The 21270-nt window shown below is 44.6% G+C and overlaps 1 protein-coding gene across 1 annotated transcript in view; it reads right to left on the reverse strand.

Moving 5' to 3' along the window:
* LOC126187999 (glutamate receptor 1-like) overlaps nucleotides 1–21270 on the reverse strand; it is a 1505209-nt gene that overhangs the window by 695310 nt on the left and 788629 nt on the right. Inside the window, exon 4 of the mRNA XM_049929408.1 lies at nucleotides 9002–9131. Coding sequence (XP_049785365.1) covers nucleotides 9002–9131 — 130 coding nt within the window. The remainder of the gene's footprint in view (nucleotides 1–9001; nucleotides 9132–21270) is intronic.

Genomic DNA, 21270 nt, shown 5'->3' on the forward strand with positions numbered 1-21270 from the left:
TTCACTCATTGCATTCAAGCCATAAACTTCTGTTAACGGACGATGAATTTCTGCAGTTGATAGGCTTCTCGCGGTCAAAAAACGCATCACTGACCGTATCTCACACGCGGCGGGCGATTCAATAATCGTAAACATTATAAAGTAGCACAGCGATGCGTACACGTCAGCTACAGAGCTGCAACTTGCATCAGTGTGAACGGGAAGGATGTCCGCAAGTGGCGCGGTGGCTTGTTGCGGCGTCCGCGCGAACTACGGGACTATACGAGCGAACGGCCCTTACTTAAAAAACAACCCTCGTAAATAACGAGCTAATGATGTTCAGTACACCGTCCTCTGTCACCAATGAAACAACTGAGAGAGTTTTACAACTCATCATTTTTTAAAGAAACGATAGGCATGTGGTACATGATTACATATTTAGATCAATAGCTCAAGCGGTTTTGAAGTCCCCAGTACGGACACATGCTGAAACACCCAGCCCCCGCAAGCGGCAATCTAAGCACTGACTGTGGCGTGCAGTCAGTCAGTTTTTCATGGCAGTGTATGGGCGAACACTGTTTTGCTGGAACAGAACACCAGGTTCCTATTGCAAGAATGGTAGAAGAACTTGTCGAGCATCATTTTGCACGTATCAAGCGCGGGTCAGCACAACACCAAAAGTTGAACGGAATTTGTAGCTTGTCTCACCCTAGACGGTAAGACATGGTAGGAGCAGTGTGTGTGTATCCTACAAATACACTGTACCAGACAGTGTTAACAAGGATTACAGGGTACGACCGAACGATTTCATGCGGGCAGAAACTGATTTCACCGCTTAAGAAAACTGCACTCCATTCCACTCTCGAGGTGATCCTCTGACAGCACCTCGATGCAGTGGCGTGAGTGAAAGACAGGCTAGAGATCTTCTTGTCCAAAGCCCCATTGCTAATAACCGCTTCACTGCCGCTCGTGTTTACAGTTGTATACTCTTTTATCTTCACTGCTTTCGATCTAACGGTGCTGCCCTTACACTACAAAGTCTTGGCGGGGATCTAGACCGTAGTCGTCCAGTACCTCGTTCAATTTGTGCGGCAGTTCTCTGAAAGGTCCATCTCGCCATTTGAGAGGTCAAAATTTAACCCTTCTTAAATCGTGAAATTGGCTATAGGAAGCACGAGTGTGTCTTCCTGGCAAACTATCTAGACGATACTGCTCAAGCCCGACACATCCATCGAGCCTTCCGACGTCATCAAGTATGTGAGAAGAATCCTTGTCAAACCTGCTAAACGTTTTAACTGTCTCTAACGTTCTCCTTCGACTATTTGTTATCCGACACTACAGTTCACACAATTAGGTTGATTCTTGCGAACAGGAGGAAAGCGTTGACGACATCTAAGTGTTATCTTGGAACACAAACCAATAAAATAAGGCTGCAGTATCCTTTTATGATATGGGAAGCCTCAGATTATCTTCGATAGCTATGAGAGGTGTAGGAGACCTCTACGAGTTACTGGTCCAAAACGGGACAGATCCATCCGTAGCAGAATCCAGCCACAACCCGGGGGGATGTTTCCAAAATGAAATTTTCACTTTGCAGCGGAGGGTGCTTTGATATGAAACTTCGAGGCGGACTGAATCTGTGTGCCTTACCCAGACAAATGCTCTACTGACTGAGCTACCTAAGCACGACTCACGACACTTCCTCGTACCTTTGCTTCCTCCAGTCCTCGTGTCTTTCCTTCCTAATTCCACAGAAGTCGGTAGAGCTCATTCCCACGAAAGGTAAAGGTCCCGAGTTCGAGTCACTGTCCGGCACACAGTTTTAATCTGCCGGGAAGTTCCATGGTGCAGTATGTCAGAGTCGTTCGTTTGAACTTGATCGCCTGCACACTATGCCGTGAATTTGTAATTCGCGGCTCTTTTTGTTTCCTGCCCCATCTAGCCGGCTATGTTAGCCCTGCTTTCGCGCTACTACTTGGACAGGTCGCGGTCGGCAATGGTTGTGGAGCTACTTGCGCCACTCCAAGCCTAGATGGAGCAGAGTGAGACGGGAGCAAGGAATCTTTGGCTTACCAGCACAGAAGCTGGAGTCTTGGAATGACCAGCGGATGAGCCAGACAGGGCAGTCGGGACTAGGGCCTCCCGTCGGGTAGACCGTTCGCCGTGTGCAAGTCTTTCGATTTGACGAAACTTCGGCGACTTGCGCGTCGATGGGGATGGAATGATGATGATTAGGACAAAACAACACCCAGCCCCTGAGCGGAGAAAATCTCCGACACAGCCGGGAATCGAACCCGGGCCCTTATAATTGACATTCTGTCGTGCTGACCACTTTTCTTCTTCTTTTTTTTTGTGCTCTACCATATTTTTTTTTAATGGGGTAACAATAGCAAACATAAACTGCTGCTAGCATTTTTTTTTATATAAGACGATGACCTTTAGGAAATAAAATATTTCTGGGAAACGTAAATAAGTGGACTTTCTTTTTGCAGTCTGGTGAAACAATCCTCCTTCTGTCAGTACAAAACAATAACGGTCTACATTCCTCTTTTGGGCGCGTACCTCGCTAATCCCGTTATACCTCTCGTTAGTGTCGGGTACGTCTTCACGTGTGGTTGTGGATCCTCTCCACTGTCCTGGTCCTTTCTTGTTCTGATACTTATAATCAATAATTACATTCTCCTACCCGGGAAACCCCAAGTGGGTGGGGGATCAAGCAAGGCACTCCTTGAAAAATTTGCGTAATATGTTCGATATCTCGGATGTCTCATAAGCTGTGAGTGATGATCTTGTAGTAAGGCCCAAAAGTCGAGCACATTCTTACTGCCGTCTCGGAAAACATAACGCACAGTCAAACCTCGAATCCAGGTCACTGCGTTTGTCTTTGTTCGGGGATAATATGTCCTATCTGGGAGAAGTAGTATCCGTGGTTCTATTGCTTGCGGCCCCACCCGAAGGAGGAAGGCGATCATTTTTTTGACCAAACACCATACGTCCGCCGAAGGTCCGCATATCAGGCGATGCTCCTCTGTGTCTATAACATTGCACTGCGGACACAGTGGCTCGTACGCCATATGAATTGTATGCAACCTGGAACGAGTCACGTATTTCCCATTTACCACCTGATACCACAGTGCGCGCGTTCCCGTATCAAGGTGTGGGTGGTGCACTGTACGCCATACCACTGACCACGTAACTGTTGGTTGGCGGCGCTCTACGGCATTATTCGGCCGTCGTCGAGCCAAGATGTGATATATATCACGTGCCGTTACCGTCCTGGTAGTCGGTAGTTTCATATGTACATAACTGTGTTCCACAAAAAGGTTCGCATATGGGCAAGCGATGATGAGATGTGAGACACCGCTACCGGAGCCGAACGTGAAGGTGGAACGAGTTCGTCTATCAAGATGCCCGTCAGACTTGTCTGGTGTCGTGTCCACATCTTTATCATTGTGGTTACATAAATAGCCACTGCTCGGTCGCGTACGTGGACTAGACCAAGACCTCCACGACTACGAGGAAGCGTGAGGGTTTCGTATCCGACCTTAAAAAAGCAGACCTGTGCTCACAAAATATCCTAGTGCCGCCAGGATTCGGCGGGCCAACACCACCGGCACAGAAAGAACTTGTGCCAGGTGGGGGATGCGAGAAGCTAGATAAGTGTTGGCAAAGGTGACCCGTTGTATCATATCCAGTGCCCTTAACCTGTGACTTCGGACACTCGCACGAATTGTTTGCAGAAGAAGTCTGTAACTCAGTGCCCCCGTGCGTCGAACGTCTGTAGTGAAGATAATTCCTAGGCATTTCATCTTGTTGATCGGCTGTAATGGTGCTACACTTCCTGGCGGGAGTCCTCTCCCGATGTTCATCGCTCCTGACTTTTCCGTGTTCAGGCGACTTCCCGAAGCCATACAATACAAATTAATCCAATGCAAGACCACTCTTGCCTCGTCGCCTGACCGTGCTAAAAACACTAGGTCATCCGCGTATGTTCTGCATATAAACTTGTTGTGCCTTATGGTCATTCCTTGGAGTCGATTCCGGAGCCCGCAGAGCAGCGGCTCGACAGCGATGGCATATACAGTATATCGAGTCGTCTAAACGCGCGAGTACGCCGAAGGGGTAAACAACTGCGCGAGCGCGAACGTCTCCGGCAGGGACGTAAACAGACGTCCGTGCCGTAGCACCGCCGAAGGCAGGCAGACTGCATCACTCAGCTACTGGGGGCGGACTTCATTCCGGCCGTGGCAGGGAACGGAAGTCTGGAGTTCTCTCAGAGACAGCAGGGGCTATTCCTTATGCCGTCCTTGCCGTAAACTGGGCCGTTCACGCAGTTCAGTCAGCAGAGATGAGTGTGAGTTGGTGGAGTGTCAACAGCAGGAAGTCTTCTCTAAGCTGATATTCCAAGGAATTATACAGTATATCACAAACAGTGTGACTTTGATTGGTTTCGTATGTCCTGTCGTACACAAGCTGGTCTTGTTGTTATTTCACTGTAAGTATGATAGATTTTGTTGACCTTTTTACATCTGATGTTATACGGGAGAATGTACTGACAAATTTGCGTATGTAGTCCCGTAGCTTGATAATGGCATTGCTTTAGTAATTAGTTGATGATCGAAATGATAGTAGATGTAAATTTACTTGGGAGCTAATGTAAGAAGCTTCCTAGTCAAATATCCTGCGATTAATTGCGAAAGTTAATTTTAATGTTGTATATTCTGCCTATGGCCAGAGGTCAAATATTGTAAACTATTATGGGCCAGATTCCATCTCCTGACCAAAAGAGCTAAAGGTATTTCATAAAATTGCTCTCTTGATGAGCCTTGCTTTCAAGAAGTGCATGGAGCTCCATTTTTTTTTCTTTTTTCTATTGTCGAGAGGAATATTGTGTATTTCAAGAATTCTATAAAACTGAGCCCACGCCTACATGATTCTCAGTCCGAAATCCACTGACCCAAATCCTATACTACGACACTCTCCTATGGCGATATTCATCCATAGAAAAACTGTGCACATTGCTGACGGGAAAAACCTGATTTTACTTATCCAGATTCCATTCCTATGTGCACTTGCACCCTTCTCACTACGGCGCTGGGAGGTTAGTACAGTTATTCTTGGTGGATGCCTAGATACCAAATGGATCTTGTAAGGCGATTGCTTACTATCTGTGCCATTAGAGGCCTCGCTGTAGCCTACTGCCAGTGTGCAGTTCTATTGTAACCCCTCCGACGGTCTCACGTGTTTGCCTTATAGCTGGAGTAGTTGACAATGCCCGATCAGTGAAGTGCATCATGAATCTATGCGGTATCGGCTGAATGTTTGAACGTTCCGCGGCGGTATACGTCAACTGTTCTTGCCCTGAGGTGCAAATTCGTGCTGCGTTTGAGCTTTCAATTACCCTCGGAAATCACTGACCCTCGACAGCGTACACAAGTCGCGATGTCCCGTTTGTGATTGCAGACACAGTGTCTCTCTGCCGGCCGGCAAGCTGCCGGCCGGCAAGGAGTACGCAGGTTTATTTTTTCTTCCACTACACAAGAGGCTGTATATATTCTATTTCTGTGACTACAAGGTTTTTGAGCATGAGGTTTCCGATCAAAAATACAGAAACTGTGATGACGGAGTGCAAACCGTTTACTCTGTAGTCTATTTCGACTGAATATTTCAAAGTGTACTTGCTATATTGAAGATTAATAAACTAAATATTTCCAAAGACGCTCTGAGTGCAACTCAGAAGAAGTTCAATTAAATTTCGCTAGTAATACAGCATACTTTGTAAGAAATATTTATGCAAATGTTGTAGTTTGCAGTGGTTTTCAAAACTTAAGGAGGATGTTAACTTTCCTATAATGAGTCGGTGTCAACTAATACAGCTCGATGAAACTTGGACGATAATTTGGAGGTACTGCTACAGTGTACTATAGAAAGTAACCGGCCGAAGTTCGCAGTGAGACGAACAAAAGTGATATTTCATTCAGAGACAATAATTACACTGAAGTCACACCGATTTGTGATGGTCATCTGGACATTACAAAACATGTTGTGATATCACCACGGTTGGCAACGTATGCTATGCAATGTGCTCCGATGCTGCCCACAAGGTCCGTAAACAGTTTTTGTAGTGGGGGTGCTGTATTCCTTCGTCAGGGGGGTTGACAACTGCTGAATGGTCGTTGGTTGGGACGCGTTGCATTACCGCTCCACAGCGCAACACGTAAGTGCTCGACGGGCTTAAACTGAGGTAGCTGACAGGCCAGACCTTTCGATGGATATCTTCTCGTTCCCACAGATTCTCCATCTTCACTGTTCGATGTGGTCTCGAATTGTGGTCCATGAAAATTAATCGCGTTGACTGGTTAGCGTACCATTTTCAGATATTTAGACTTCAGTATACCCATGTAACATTATGCCCCTCCACACCGTAACACCTCGACCACTAAAAGGATCCTGCTAGACAATGCTGGACGTACTTTCGTATGATGAGAGGTGGGAGTACTTAACGCTCCCAGGAACACTGTGAAACATAATAGTTTTCGTGCTCCAGCTGTTATGGTTTGGGGAGGCATGATATTGAGAAATGTAATGATCTCTACATTTTTGGTTATCGCTCAAAGTTATTGTGACATTGTAGTTCTCCCCAACGTACATATTTTCAGGGTTACAATCGGTCTGACTTCACTTTCGTGGTCAACAGTTCGCGACTGCATTGAACAGCGCAGGTGGAAGAGCTCTCTGAACGAGAGGGTATTCAGCGAATGAAATAGTATGTCCGTTCCCCCGGCTAACCCGGCCAAAGCGAGTGGGATGCGTTGGGGTGACATATTACAGCACTTGCACATGCACCAAATATCATCCATCAGTTGTGAACCACACTGGTGGAGCAATGGGACGCCCTATTGCCAGAAATCCCTACTGATCTCGCGGTCAACATGGGATCACTTTTCACAGCATACACTGCCATCCGTAGCTCATGGTCTAGTGGCTAGCGTTGCTGCCTCTGGATATTGGGGTCCCGGGTTAGGTTCTCGGCCGGGTTGGGGGTTTTCTGTGCCCGCGGACTGGGTGTTTGTGTTTTCCTCATCATTTCACCATCATTCGTGACAGTGGCTATATTGGACTGTGTGTAGAGATTGGGTTTTTGTACGAGCGCTGAAGGCCGTGCAGTTGAACGCCCCAAAAACCAAACATATCATCATCATCAGTAGAGACCACTCATCGTGTTAATAGCCATGTCCGCCTTTTGACTGTCCAGGGGAACATCATAAATCGTGGTGATTTCAATATAGGTATTGCTTTAGGTGAAAGCGTCTTTTCTGTTCGTTTCATTGCGTTTCAGTTATCTTCTGTACTGTGCCGTAGCCGAAATTTCTTCGAATTATGTTATTCGCCAATGACACATCATGTGAAAGTTAGTTTCGTCCAGTGTATTTGGAATGTAAATAAACCGTGATGTGGTTCTAGCGACTAGCAACACTCCATGTTTAACATCGCATGGTAATGGTGCAACACGTGTTATCCGAGCGTTCGAGTAGCAACTGCATGTAATATTGCTCGCGGGAGGACTGATTCCTGGGCTGCTTCGATACGAACTAGAAAGCGTGGTATAACAACCTTGCTTGTTTAACTAAGCAGTCGCCTCCTTCACTTCCAACCAGGGAGAACGCACGCTCTCCGCCACGCCGACATTGCTCATGCGCTCCGTCGTAGTCGCTACCGTCTAACTGCAGAATTTCCATCCAAGGAGTAGATCTGTAAGTCATGCGGCACTTGGAAGCTATGAGCATTTCAAACAGTTGAATGTGGCTTTAAGTAGGAGTGTAACTATTTTATCAACCTACATCCAGAGAAGCATGTTGCTCACATTTGGTGGAAGATGCCCTTGGAGATTTGTCTGCTATTAGCGCCTACAGAATTGACGGAAAAGTGAGGTTATTCGGTGATAATGGTTCATTTCCTCTTCTTAATATTTTATAGGTGTTTCACGATTCTGTAGACAGTGGTCTTCTAAAGGGTTTTTTCGTTTTGGTATCTCCTTAGATTTTTGTTTTATAATCTCGGACGCAGAACTTTAGTTCCACATGCAACATGAGGAAGACAACCTAAGTTCTTAACGCTGTATGTGAGTAATGCGTGATTATCAGGTTGCTGTTACATTTTCATGTCTTAATTACAGAGTATACATAATTGTAGCATTATTTTCATCAAGGCAGCGACAACAGCAACGGTTACAAAATTGTCTCGAATGGAAAACAGCCCATAGTAGCACTAAATTATGTTTATTTTGAACCTTGACCATGGTTTCTGCTATAATAATATAGCCTTCTTCAGAGGTCATACACACTAATAAATGAAAAATGCCTTAGCCCAGCAGCTGCGTCAAGACCAATGAATTGACTTCAACAGACGTAATCCTGTTTCAAACATAAGTAAAATTACATATGGCACCGTATGTAATTTTACTTATGTTCGAAACAGGCTCATGTCTGTTTAAGTCATTTCATTGGTCTTGACGCAGCCGCTGCGCTAAGACATTTTCATTTATTAGTGTGTATGACTTCGGAAGAAGGCTATATTATTATAGCAGAAACCATGGTCAAGTTTTAAAATAAACATAATTTAGTGTAACTATGGGCTGTTTCTCATTCGAGATAATTGTAGCACAATGATTCAATTGTTGCGTTGTGTATCCGAAGATTGAAGTACAGTGTTCCGGAAACGGTCGTAAACAATAAAATTGTATTGGTTCAAGAGCTGCTCCGGTTATCTTCATTCTGGGAAAATGGACATGTACGGTTGTGGTTGCCCTGCCAAACGAACTCTTTGTCAGTTACAGACATGCACGTCGTTAATGCAATGCTACCTGACAGTTAGCCATGGGAGGTTCTTTAATTCAGCAGAAAACTACGTGTAACGCGTGCCGCCAAAAGTGGAGTTTCTTTGTAAGGCGACATGGACCGTGAGTTCTATTAAGTCACGATGCCCACGACAGCTGCAGAATAGCGTAAATACGGCGACTCACCGTCGTGCGTGTCGTACAAGTAGATAATGCGGTTCCAGCCGTAGTGGCGGACCACGTCGATGATGGCCTGGTGGTACTCAGGACGCATGCTGATGGCGTAGTCCATCAGGCCCGAAGACGGCGCCAGCACCTGTGTCGACAGTGAGGCGACATATGTAAACAGATGATTAATGCACACTACAATTATATTAGAAAAGAAGAAAAACCAACAGCTATAGGGACTTGAGGTTCTCTGCCAAAATGCCTACACTGGAGCCACAGGTTAACTAGTAGCAAAAGCAATGATTCAAAACACCATTCGACCTAAGCATGAAAAGAGGGAGTGACTTGATGAACTGAAATGCGGTTTCAAATATGCTGCCGAGCTTAAATACATAATAAATATACGAAAATCATATAGTTACGCACAGTACATAGAGTTAACTGTATTTCGTAAAAGACTTAATGAGAGATCACGTGAGACTGAATGTGTTTCGCATATATATGTCAAACTATTTGACGTAAAGTATTGGCTGGGTATCTCTGGTGGTGTCGATGCCCTAAAGAACGTTCAATTCATTGTCCTCCTTGCAGGCAGCAGAAGTATACAGATGTATCGTCGTATCCAGAAGCAGGATCCCTAATCGTATGGCAGTGTCACTACAAATGGCTCTGAGCACTATGGGACTCAACATCTTAGGTCATAAGTCCCCTAGAACTTAGAACTACTTAAACCTAACTAACCTAAGGACATCACACACACCCATGCCCGAGGCAGGATTCGAACCTGCGACCGTAGCAGTCCCGCGATTCCGGACTGCAGCGCCAGAACCGCACGGCCACCGCGGCCGGCCACTACAAATAGCACACACTATTTCTATAACCCAGAAAAAGTTTATACTGAGTGACTCCGGCCGCAAAATGCATACAAATTACATGCACAAGCAAATTTACGTAGTTTGTTTGCTAGGCACTGCGTTATGAGCCGGTGTCCACTCACCCGATTTCAATCTTATTGAAAATGACAGACGTTTGTAAGAGTGCCACTGGCCAGAAGAGTGACAACTTCCATAGCAAGGAGACACACGATCAGAACCGTAGCCTACTGTGGCAGTAAGCTGAACATGTTTGCTGAGAGAGCAATGGCGCGATCGCCTACGTGGCGGTTCCTGCACTGTCAGACGTGCTGTGCCATCAGAACACTTTCCATGTACAAACTTTTCCGTTGTTTAACGTGGTCTTTATTGATTGCTTCAAAATCACATGATCCCAATTCAACACGAGTTTGGTATGCTGGGTGTGATATATCTCTAGTCATGAAACTGCCGGCGTGAACTTTGTGCACTGTGTAGCTTGTCAACAAATCTTGAAAGATCATTTCAGACTTAGACCATGTGCACGTTGTCACTTTACGACACCGAACTGGTGTACATTACCTTGATGTCATTCGAATATTCAAGCAATATTGTCAGTCCCAAATATTGATATCTTCTCTGTAGCCGCTGCCTATGTTCAGAAACGTCAGAAGATGACTGCTAACGATATATAATAAATCGTAGGTGCCGTGAAGTCGAGCCAACAAAACTGGGTGCTACCTTTTTAGAGGTATACGAGAGTGCTCTGTCAACCTAGCCACTATGCCACAGGCCCTGGATGTTGCTTGCGAGTAACAGAGTTAAATTCCCAGCGCCGTGATCAACGGTGTCCTGTTCTCTTCACTGATGAGTGCAGGATTTTTCTGATCCCCTACGATTTTCATAGAAGAATATGCTCGAAGCAGGTACCAACAAACATCCCATTCATGCAGACACAGTGTTGTTTGGGGACGGTAGCATATATTGTCTAATGACTCTCAGTGTTATCGACAATAATTTGAGCACTGAGACAGGAACCTCCAACCTACGGTACAGCCCTTTTTCTTGAAAGACAACAATGCACGGGCACATCATTAACACTTTTTAACGCCTTTCGCAGAAAGGCAAAAGTGAATTGTTGGAATGACCTGTCTCTGATGACATTAACCGAGTGCGCCGGCTTGTGACCAGCCAGAAGCTGCATTACCTCATCTCAAGAAGTCTTGTCACAAACTTGATGGCCTCAGGAGGACGACAGTCAAAATGAGTCAGGCTTGATTCAGTAGCGGTGGCTCGTATACCTTGTGAGGATGCAGGGGAAGTCCAAGCATGTGGCGGTGCATGGGTGGGGACACATATTACTGAAGATTATCTAGTAGCATAAAATGTGACAGTGCTATATCTGTCGATAGATAGCACTCATTGCACTTCTAATCAATAAATTAATAAATAAAAAAATGGAGAAAAGTAATCACATGCAGTCCTATCTGTCCGCAGCTCGTGGTCGTGCGGTAGCGTTCTCGCTTCGCACGCCCGGGTTCCCGGGTTCGATTTCCGGCGGGGTCAGGGATTTTCTCTGCCTCGTGATGACTGGGTGTTGTGTGTTGTCCTTAGGTTAGTTAGGTTTAAGTAGTTCTAAGTTCTAGGGGACTGATGACCATAGATGTTAAGTCCCATAGTGCTCAGAGCCATTTGAACCATTTTAGTCATATCTAGATGTATAGAAGAGGCCGGACCCTGTAGTCTAGTCAAGCGGTTCTAGGTATTTCAGTCCGGAACCACGCGCTTGCTACGGTCGCAGGTTCGAATCCTGCCTCAGGCGTGGATGTGTGTGATGTCCTTAGGTTAGTTAGGTTTAAGTAGTTCTAAGTCTAGGGGACTGATGACCTCAGATGTTAAGTCCCACGTTGCTTAGAGCCATTTGAACCATGTATAGAAAATTTTATGGGAATAAGTTTAGCGAAAACAGCATCGTAATCTCAGTGGAGACTCATGAGATATTTCACGTTTATCTCAGCTTATTGACTGAATTCACGTGAGACGGATGCGACTGTGGGCCACCACGGTTGCATAGCAGAGCGGTGTTGGCCACAAAAACGCGACACTTGTGTAGTGGTCTCAGCCCACCCGGTCTGGTGGGTTCCAACACTCGCGGGGCACAGTAAACATACTGCGTGGTTTCCAGAAGCAGATACTATTTCGTACGATCTGGTGGAAGAGTCCAAGGTAGCGTAGAAGGGCAGAGCAAAACTAATTCAGGATGAAGTTAGGCGTTGTGATACTTGAAGGATAGGAGAAATGCTGTTAAGTATCGTCCTGAGAATGTCTGCAAAGGAGCAATCAATGTAAGTTACACTCCTGGAAATTGAAATAAGAACGCCGTGAATTCATTGTCCCAGGAAGGGGAAACTTTATTGACACATTCCTGGGGTCAGATACATCACATGATCACACTGACAGAACCACAGGCACATAGACACAGGCAACAGAGCATGCACAATGTCGGCACTAGTACAGTGTATATCCACCTTTCGCAGCAATGCAGGCTGCTATTCTCCCACGGAGACGATCGTAGAGATGCTGGATGTAGTCCTGTGGAACGGCTTGCCATGCCATTTCCACCTGGCGCCTCAGTTGGACCAGCGTTCGTGCTGGACGCGCAGACCGCGTGAGACGACGCTTCATCCAGTCACAAACATGCTCAATGGGGGACAGATCCGGAGATCTTGCTGGCCAGGGTAGTTGACTTACACCTTCTAGAGCACGTTGGGTGGGACGGGATACATGCGGACGTGCATTGTCCTGTTGGAACAGCAAGTTCCCTTGCCGGTCTAGGAATGGTAGAACGATGGGTTCGATGACGGTTTGGATGTACCGTGCACTATTCAGTGTCCCATTCGACGATCACCAGTGGTGTACGGCCAGTGTAGGAGATCGCTCCCCACACCATGATGCCGGGTGTTGGCCCTGTGTGCCTCGGTCGTATGCAGTCCTGATTGTGGCGCTCACCTGCACGGCGCCAAACACGCATACGACCATCATTGGCACCAAGGCAGAAGCGACTCTTATCGCTGAAGACGACACGTCTCCATTCGTCCCTCCATTCACGCCTGTCGCGACACCACTGGAGGCGGGCTGCACGATGTTGGGGCGTGAGCGGAAGACGGCCTAACGGTGTGCGGGACCGTAGCCCAGCTTCATGGAGACGGTTGCGAATGGTCCTCGCCGATACCCCGGGAGCAACAGTGTCCCTAATTTGCTGGGAAGTGGCGGTGCGGTCCCCTACGGCACTGCGTAGGATCCTACGGTCTTGGCGTGCATCCGTGCGTCGCTGCGGTCCGGTCCCAGGTCGACGGGCACGTGCACCTTCCGCCGACCACTGGCGACAACATCGATGTACTGTGGAGACCTCAAGCCCCACTGTTGAGCAAATCGGCGGTACGTCCACCCGGCCTCCCGCATGCCCACTATACGCCCTCGTTCAAAGTCCGTCAACTGCACATACGGTTCACGTCCACGCTGTCGCGGCATGCTACCAGTGTTAAAGACTGCGATGGAGCTCCGTATGCCACGGCAAACTGGCTGACACTGACGGCGGCGGTGCACAAATGCTGCGCAGCTAGCGCCATTCGACGGCCAACACCGCGGTTCCTGGTGTGTCCGCTGTGCCGTGCGTGTGATCATTGCTTGTACAGCCCTCTCGCAGTGTCCGGAGCAAGTATGGTGGGTCTGACACACCGGTGTCAATGTGTTCTTTTTTCCATTTCCAGGAGTGTATTATAAAGTCAAAATCATTAACGTCGTTAACGTCAAGGACGGGCAACAGTAGAAGTGGCGTTCTATTGATAGGAAGACGGCAGTTGGAGGGATCAGTCGTATGGACAACGGCAGCTCCACATTTATGGCCTAATAAACTTTGTCTTTGCGCATATTAAGTCAGTAACGTTCCAGCAAGGAAGTCGCTTGGAAGTGAAATCGTTTTGTATTGCAAAGTATATTTTGATTTGCGACAACCTATGCAGATTTAGACAGTATCAAAGAATGCGCAGAGCTTACGCCAGGCACGACGCCATCGCTACAGTTCATGTCTGTAAGTCGTAGACTTCGACTATTCCAGTGTTCACTGCGTCAATGCTGGAACTGTCTCGTCGTTGATTGCCTCGTGATTGTGATAGGGACAGTAAGTTTATAATCCTGGTTTCGGGAGACTATCTGATAATTAAGTGTCAGACATTCCTAAACAATCCTACCATCGCAGTAGGAAGTATGGCTTGGCAGGTAGCAACCGACATAAGCTGCAAAGAAAAGCGGAATTGTTGCAGCACAGCTCTTTTTCTTGAGAATCGGTATTTTCGTGTCTAGAGTAAGAAGTTACTAAGGCGCGACTCCTGTGAATTCTGATCATAACGTTTATAACTTGCTGCAATTGCTGTAACGAATGTACACGTAAAAAAACAGGAGGACACTGGGCCTCGAGAGTAAATCAAGCTCTTACCATATCCCTCTATTATTCATTTATGGGTGTACCAACTTCCCTCAAAGCATTGTTATCGTAGCACAGCTCACTGTAAGAGTTCCTATGGTGGAGCGCAGCATACTAAAAGCTGCACTGCAGGTAAGACCAGGCTAGTTTAACAGGTCTATGAAGCACTGTTCGACTTCGAAGATGGAGAAACGCCAGGTAGTCTGCGATTCAATAGAACCACGCACCCCTATTAGACTTCCGCTTTGTGATACCGGAGGTTTCTTTATGGTGCATTGACGGTTGTGGCTTGGATATAAGTTATTTTGTCTCGTTGTCAAACGATGTGCTTTGTTTCGTTTGACATTAAGAAGAACCAAGTCAAGTTCAATTAAAACATGAGAAGAAGTAGTGGAGAATGTTTCCAGCACATTTTGATTTCACAATCTTGCAAACATGTGCACTTTAATCAGGCTCCCTTTTTTTTTATTTGTAACTTTAATTTCATAGCGTAGGCGTATTTCAGTTTCGTAGTTCGTTTTCTTCATTTCCTGCCTCCCTGGAACAAAAGGCCTACAGACGTCGCTGACTCGCAGGTTGTGCAACTTTTTTATAGGCAAACTGTTTATTACATGTTCATATTTCCTTACTTCCTCCATAGGAGTATATGAACGGCGCAGTTACGTTGTACTGCCTACTATTCGACGGATTATAGACATTTCTTGTAAATAACTTTTAAGGTGTACCTGCTCTAAGTAAATGAACTAAAGAAATGATATCCCAAACTGACTGGCCTTTTATGACTGAAGTGTTGTTAATAACAAATCATACACATACTGAGATTATGGGGCCTCCTCTGCCAACAACGCAGTCATAGACTAATACACTCAGTCGATGTTAGAGGTATCGGTCGTGACGGAAGATATAATTTCACTGCGCTTTCTGTTGCTTTTGCATCTGGCTAAGGTAAGCTCCTAGCGCAGGCACTAGTCGCGTCTCCGTTAATTTCTTACTGAGGGAACAGGAATGGGCGAGAGAAGTTTTTGCTGACCAGGCGAGCTATCGATAACACAATGGCAAGCGTGAGTTGTGTGGGCGTTGTCCTGCTGTAGCATTCAGACTCCCTGACTATGTGAACACATTTACGACAAGCTCTAGATAGCATTAAAAAAAACCCTCATCATCTTGATGTTTGCAACTCACTGTCGCTGGCACTGCTTCCCTGATCACTATCACTAAGATTCCCAAAGGCACAATAAGGAAGTGAAAAATGTCCCGTCAACATGGGAAACGTTATAGTTGAGGTACCTGCTTAGGTGGACGTGGGAAAGTGAATAAAACGGATGGATATAAGCACCTCAGCAGAGAGTATGCTGGACATTTCTTTGTTAAGTGATAACATTCAGTGGGCAGACTTGTTAGCACACATGAATGTGGAAATAGGTGTATAGTGTGTGAAGTGAGTTTCGAGGAAGCTAGGCACTTCGAAGTTGCTTTCGATAAATTACGGGCAACAGCCACGTGGACAGGTGTTCGCAGACGCATCACCATACAACAGAGCGTTAAGGAGAGCAATCCTCTTTAAGCATTAAACAGTGTTTTCATACTGGTGTAGCTTAGAATTTGATAACCCTAGAACTGAGGTAAGCTTACTTAACGCTAAAAGAAGCAGTACGTAACAGAAAAGGAGAATGACAGAGTAATTTACTTTCAATGGATAAACCAAATTTTTTAGTGGAAATCGAGTCCACATTGAATGAGAATTAGTGTCCTATGCGTCATGAACATGTATATCCTGGGCTATGTGGTTATTATAAAGGAACACTAGCGTAAGTTGCAGTGTTACACCATTGTTGTCGTCTTTCATCCGTTGTGTGAACATAATCTCGTGCTGGCAGCGCAATACGCATAATGTCTTCTGTGAATCTCGTTTTACTATTGAGATGGCGATGTACCACTTTCTGCTTTTCCTGTGATGACATGTCACGACTTGACACGATATACGATCGTATTTATTGTACATATGATGGAGATGTACTTAGATGTATTTGCCTAAGATCCAATGGTGGAAATTTAGTTTTGCCAAAACCAATAACCAAAAATAAAATTATACTTAGCGATCTTGACATTTGAAGTTCTATACTTCATATCATCCCCATAGTTGAATAATGGCAAGCACATATGATTTTGTGTTTTACTGTAATGACCTCGATATTGACGGGACGTTAAATCCAATTTTGGTTTTTAGTGAAAACGCACTACTTTCTATATACTGATAATGCGTTTAAAAGTTCCTGATCTCCTGCTAAGTAAATTTATGTTAAATTTTCGGAGATAGTTTACGATCTGTAGATAATCAGTGTAGATTGAAATCGGCCACCGTGAATAAAACGTCATCTCTTTTTAGTCATTACGACATTCTTTTATTATAAAAATCATTTCTATCCGTAACTACGCCATTGAAATGACGTTCCATGCCCCTCTGAACAAAACACAATCATATCCGTGATAACGTAAGAAGTCCAGAATAACGTAGGTAATACGGAAATAAAATATAAAATTTTTACATTCATTACTAGGGCAAAACATGCAATCTGTACCGCAGTACATGGTCTAGAGTGTAGGCACTGCTTAAAGAAGAAACCAAAAATACAGTCTGTAACATAGCCCAAGGCACAGAACATGGGCAATTTAAAGGCAAAAAATCAATTACTGTAACATAGCCCAAGGTTTAGAAGACAGGCACTGCTTGCAAAGAAGCAAGCATTATGTGTCAGTGAGGAGTGCTATTGTGATGGCCGTAGCTGTAGCGCTACAAACTATTGAAATTAAAATGAAATGGAGTGCATATGAGAAAGCATGCGCACTTTAAATAATCAGTTAAAATACTGGTACCTGGCAGTCACGTAATACAGTGTTAAAAAGACAACTGAAGATAAAAACAACCTTAGGAAATGGTGTGCCCTCTTTCTCAACTAACCAAAGTAGTCACGCTTTGACATAGTGATAGTTTTAAAAATTCAGTATATAACGCCGTACAAGATGAAATTACGTTTAGCTCATTATTTGGGGATAAAGTATACAATGAGTTCACACAAAAAATCTTACACCAATGTTTTGTACTCTGAAATATTGTTTGTGTCTAATAGAAATGTAAGAAACCAACAAAGATGTGTCACTGGTAAACGTTATTATGTAAGCCTTTGCTCTGGCGCTTCAACATACTGAGCTGCAATGTAGTGTGCCATATATGAAAACCATTACGCAGATTTTAAAATAGAGGCATTTTGATGTTGTCGCCAACATCTTGTGGCGAAGATTCTTTACCTTATAGCATCGCTGAGCCCGTTTGGGCTATGACGCTGTAAAGAAATTATCATAAGTGACAATATATTGTGTGCTGATGTTAATGGGGGTGTTACTCAATTTCACTGTTTCATTTCTCTGTTTCGTTTTACATTCTATTCTTATGCCACAGTTCTGATGATCGGGTAACGACTCATGAGTAGTTAAAAACAAGGGAAAAAATTTGGTACCGTGACAAGTGTATGATCATTAGTGCCGTCATGGTCGAAGATCCCGTCAAAGACGTCTTGTCTAAGGTGATGAAGATGATCTTTACAGTGTGCAGGAACTCAGGCAAACCTTCCTGACCTAGTGTCGGCAATGAAACAAAAAAATTATGCGGGTACAAAATGAAAAGAAAGTAAGAAATAGCAAAAAAGTTAACGAATAATCGTAATGTTGACTACTACGATTGTTCACGATAATAAGTTTATCTCGAGAAATGCAGAGGTAACGTATTATAGCACTGTAGAAATAGAGAACACCTTTGTGAAATACATGGCGCAATGCTTAATTATACAATAGGCAAATCGGAACTATTACAGAGAAAAAATATAATAAAAAATAATTCAAATAAAAATCACAGTATCTTAGAAATGAAGAAATGGTATGGAATATATATAATAAATATAGAGAAAGACAGATCGAAAACAATACATATTTTCGAAATTTATGCATACTAAATGACTGGCTAAAAAGAAGAGATAGTTAAGTATTTCTGGGATAATAAATAAATAGCAAACTGGATACGGAAATTTTAAAAATGTCAGGGAATAGACTTACTAAAACAGAATGAGAGGCATCGCAAAGAAACATTTTGAGAAGCAAAATTTCCCTTTCATTTTTACTGTTACTCAATGTAATACTTTGTATTTATAATTTCAAACAGTTTTTCTGTACAAACTGACTAATAAGTCACAAACTATATAGTCACACCAAAAATTTATACCAGTATTTGATTGTAATAAAATTCATTATTTACCTGTAAGTTAGGTTAAACCGGCGGATAAAAGTCTTTGTGATGGAACTGTTTGAGCTGGCTTTACTACAGTATGTCGCTGCAGCTATCATTAGTTTGCTGCAGACAGTGAATTGCTGTAAAACACTGGTATTAACTATCGTATTCAATTTGTGGTGATCAGTTATCTGTCCAACAACTGTAATTACTAGTTTTGCTAATGCAACCTCATTCGATCTACATACATCCAGTGGCCTCTACAGACACTACCCCGAAGTGTGGCAATTTTCCTGCCGACATTATAGTGTGGTAAAACGACTTGTATTATGTGACCTCCAGGTCTGTCGCAGGTGTGTATGATATTCTTACAACACTTCCTACGTGAAGCAGCAGTTAGTTAGAACGTACGGTATCAGAGTCTACCTCTACATCTACATACATACTGCACAAGTCAGCATACGGTGCATGGCGGAGGTTGTCTTTTACCACTACTATTCATTTCATTTCCTGCCTTACTCGGAAATTGAGCTAGGGAAAACGACTGTTTATATGACTCTATACGGGTCGTAATTTCTCTTGTCTTGTTCTCGTAGCCCTTAGGGAAAAAGTTCATTGGTGAAAGTAGAGTCGTTCTCTAAATTTTGTCATTTTCGTTAAGTGAAAAGAATGTTTTCCCTTCAGGGATTCCCCTTTCTCTCTAGTACTTGCGTTTTCATCTACCCTACTTGTAACGAAGCTGGCAGCACGCTTCTGAACTGATTCTACGTTCCTTTTAACTCGACTTGGTGGCTATCCGAAACACTGAAGCATTACTCAAGAATGGGTCGCAGCTATTCTAGACGCAATCTCCTTCACAGATGAGCTACTCTACGACCGACGCCAGCCTTCTCAGATACTGACCTTACCTTGCACGTTCCATTTCATATCCCTTTGCAACGTTACGCATAGACATTTAATCGACGTGTATGCGTCAAACAGCACATTACCTATCCTGTATTCAGAAATTACAGGATTGCTTTACCTAGTCATCTGCATTAATTTACATGTATCTATACGCAGCACAGTCAACGGCCTTGCTGCAGTGGACCCACCGGTTACCGTCAGATCACCGAAGTTAAGCGCTGTCGGGCGTGGCCGGCACTTGGATGGGTGACCATCCAGGCCGCTATGAGCTGTTGCCATTTGGGGTGCACTCAGCCTCGTGCTGCCAATTGAGGAGCTACTCGACCGAATAGTAGCGGCTCCGGTCAAAGAAAACCACCATAACGACTGGGAGAGCGGTGTGCTGACCACACGCCCCTCGTATCCGCATCCTCAGCTGAGGATGAGGATGACACGGCGCTCGGTTGGTCCCGATGGGCCACTTGTGGCCTGAAGACGGAGTGCATATACAGGACAAACTACCATTCATCACACAAAGTAGAAATGGAGCCTGAATCATCCTGTATCCTCCTACAGACGCTCAGTCGCTCAACAAAGGCACATTGCCATACACTACAGTGTCATCAGCGAATAGTCGCAGACTGTTACTCACTCTTGCTGTCAGATCATTTATGCCTATAGAGAAAAAGAACGGCCCTGTCATTTTTCCCTTGAGCATACTCACCTGCATGATGAATTACTGGGTTCTATTATTTAAGGCATCTTCGAGCCTCACGTATCTGGAAACCTATTCCACATGTTCGGAACTTCGAACAGTATACAGTGCGGCACTGTGTAAAACGGTTTCCGGAAATCTTGGGATATGGAATCTGCTTGTTGTCCTTCATTCGAGGTTCGCAGGGTATCACGTGGGAGAAGGGGAAACGCAGTTTGGGACGAATAATACTTTTTTAATTCGTTCTGAATTTTTAACAGAAGCTTTCTGTACCTAGGCAATTTATTACATTCGAACTAAGGGAAGGGGCAGGAAGGAGACAGTCATGTCTACTTCTCCACTGCAAACAACGCACATTCGCGGATTACCGCTTTAGAACCACAACCACCGCCGTGTTACTGCCTGCCCACCTACACAACAAATCATTGGCAGTGGAGTGATAACGTCCTTTTGGTAAGAATTGCGAAAGAAGAATGTGTGGACGCGCTAGTAGAACGTTGGGACCAGTTTTTTAATTAGAATCATAGGTGACATTTTGTGTTGACTGAGGGGCTGAGTGTGAACAAAACAAGTATTCACTGGAGAATCCGAGGCTGTTTACAGCGTTCATCTAGATGAATTACCAGTGAGAAGTACTCTGGGCGTCAGGCACATGATACTGGCGCTCGTATTCATGTCAGTAGCTATGGCTTAGAGTAAACTAACCACCGATTTAAACTGGAATCCCAGCCACGTTTTTGTCTTCATCATGTTTACACTAGAGAAAATTGGACAACGATATGGAAACAACTTACGAAGGGGTATTATTCCAACTGAAGTTTTTTTACGGGTCAGACTCCTAGCAAAAGTTAAACTCTGAGTGTTTTCTCGACCGTATACATAACGTACACACCGCTCTGCCACTATTTAATTTTTCTGAAACATTGACATTTTGATAGCGCAGACACTGTGCATCGTGTCGTAATGGAGATATATACAAATATATGGAACAGTCACAGTTATGTGACCACCGCCTATTGTTCGACGTCGACATGCAACAACCAGTTATAGACGGCAGATGGCAGCACTAGCAAT

Source organism: Schistocerca cancellata, chromosome 5 (genome assembly GCF_023864275.1).
Source record: "Schistocerca cancellata isolate TAMUIC-IGC-003103 chromosome 5, iqSchCanc2.1, whole genome shotgun sequence".
Taxonomy (NCBI): Eukaryota; Metazoa; Arthropoda; class Insecta; order Orthoptera; family Acrididae; genus Schistocerca; species Schistocerca cancellata.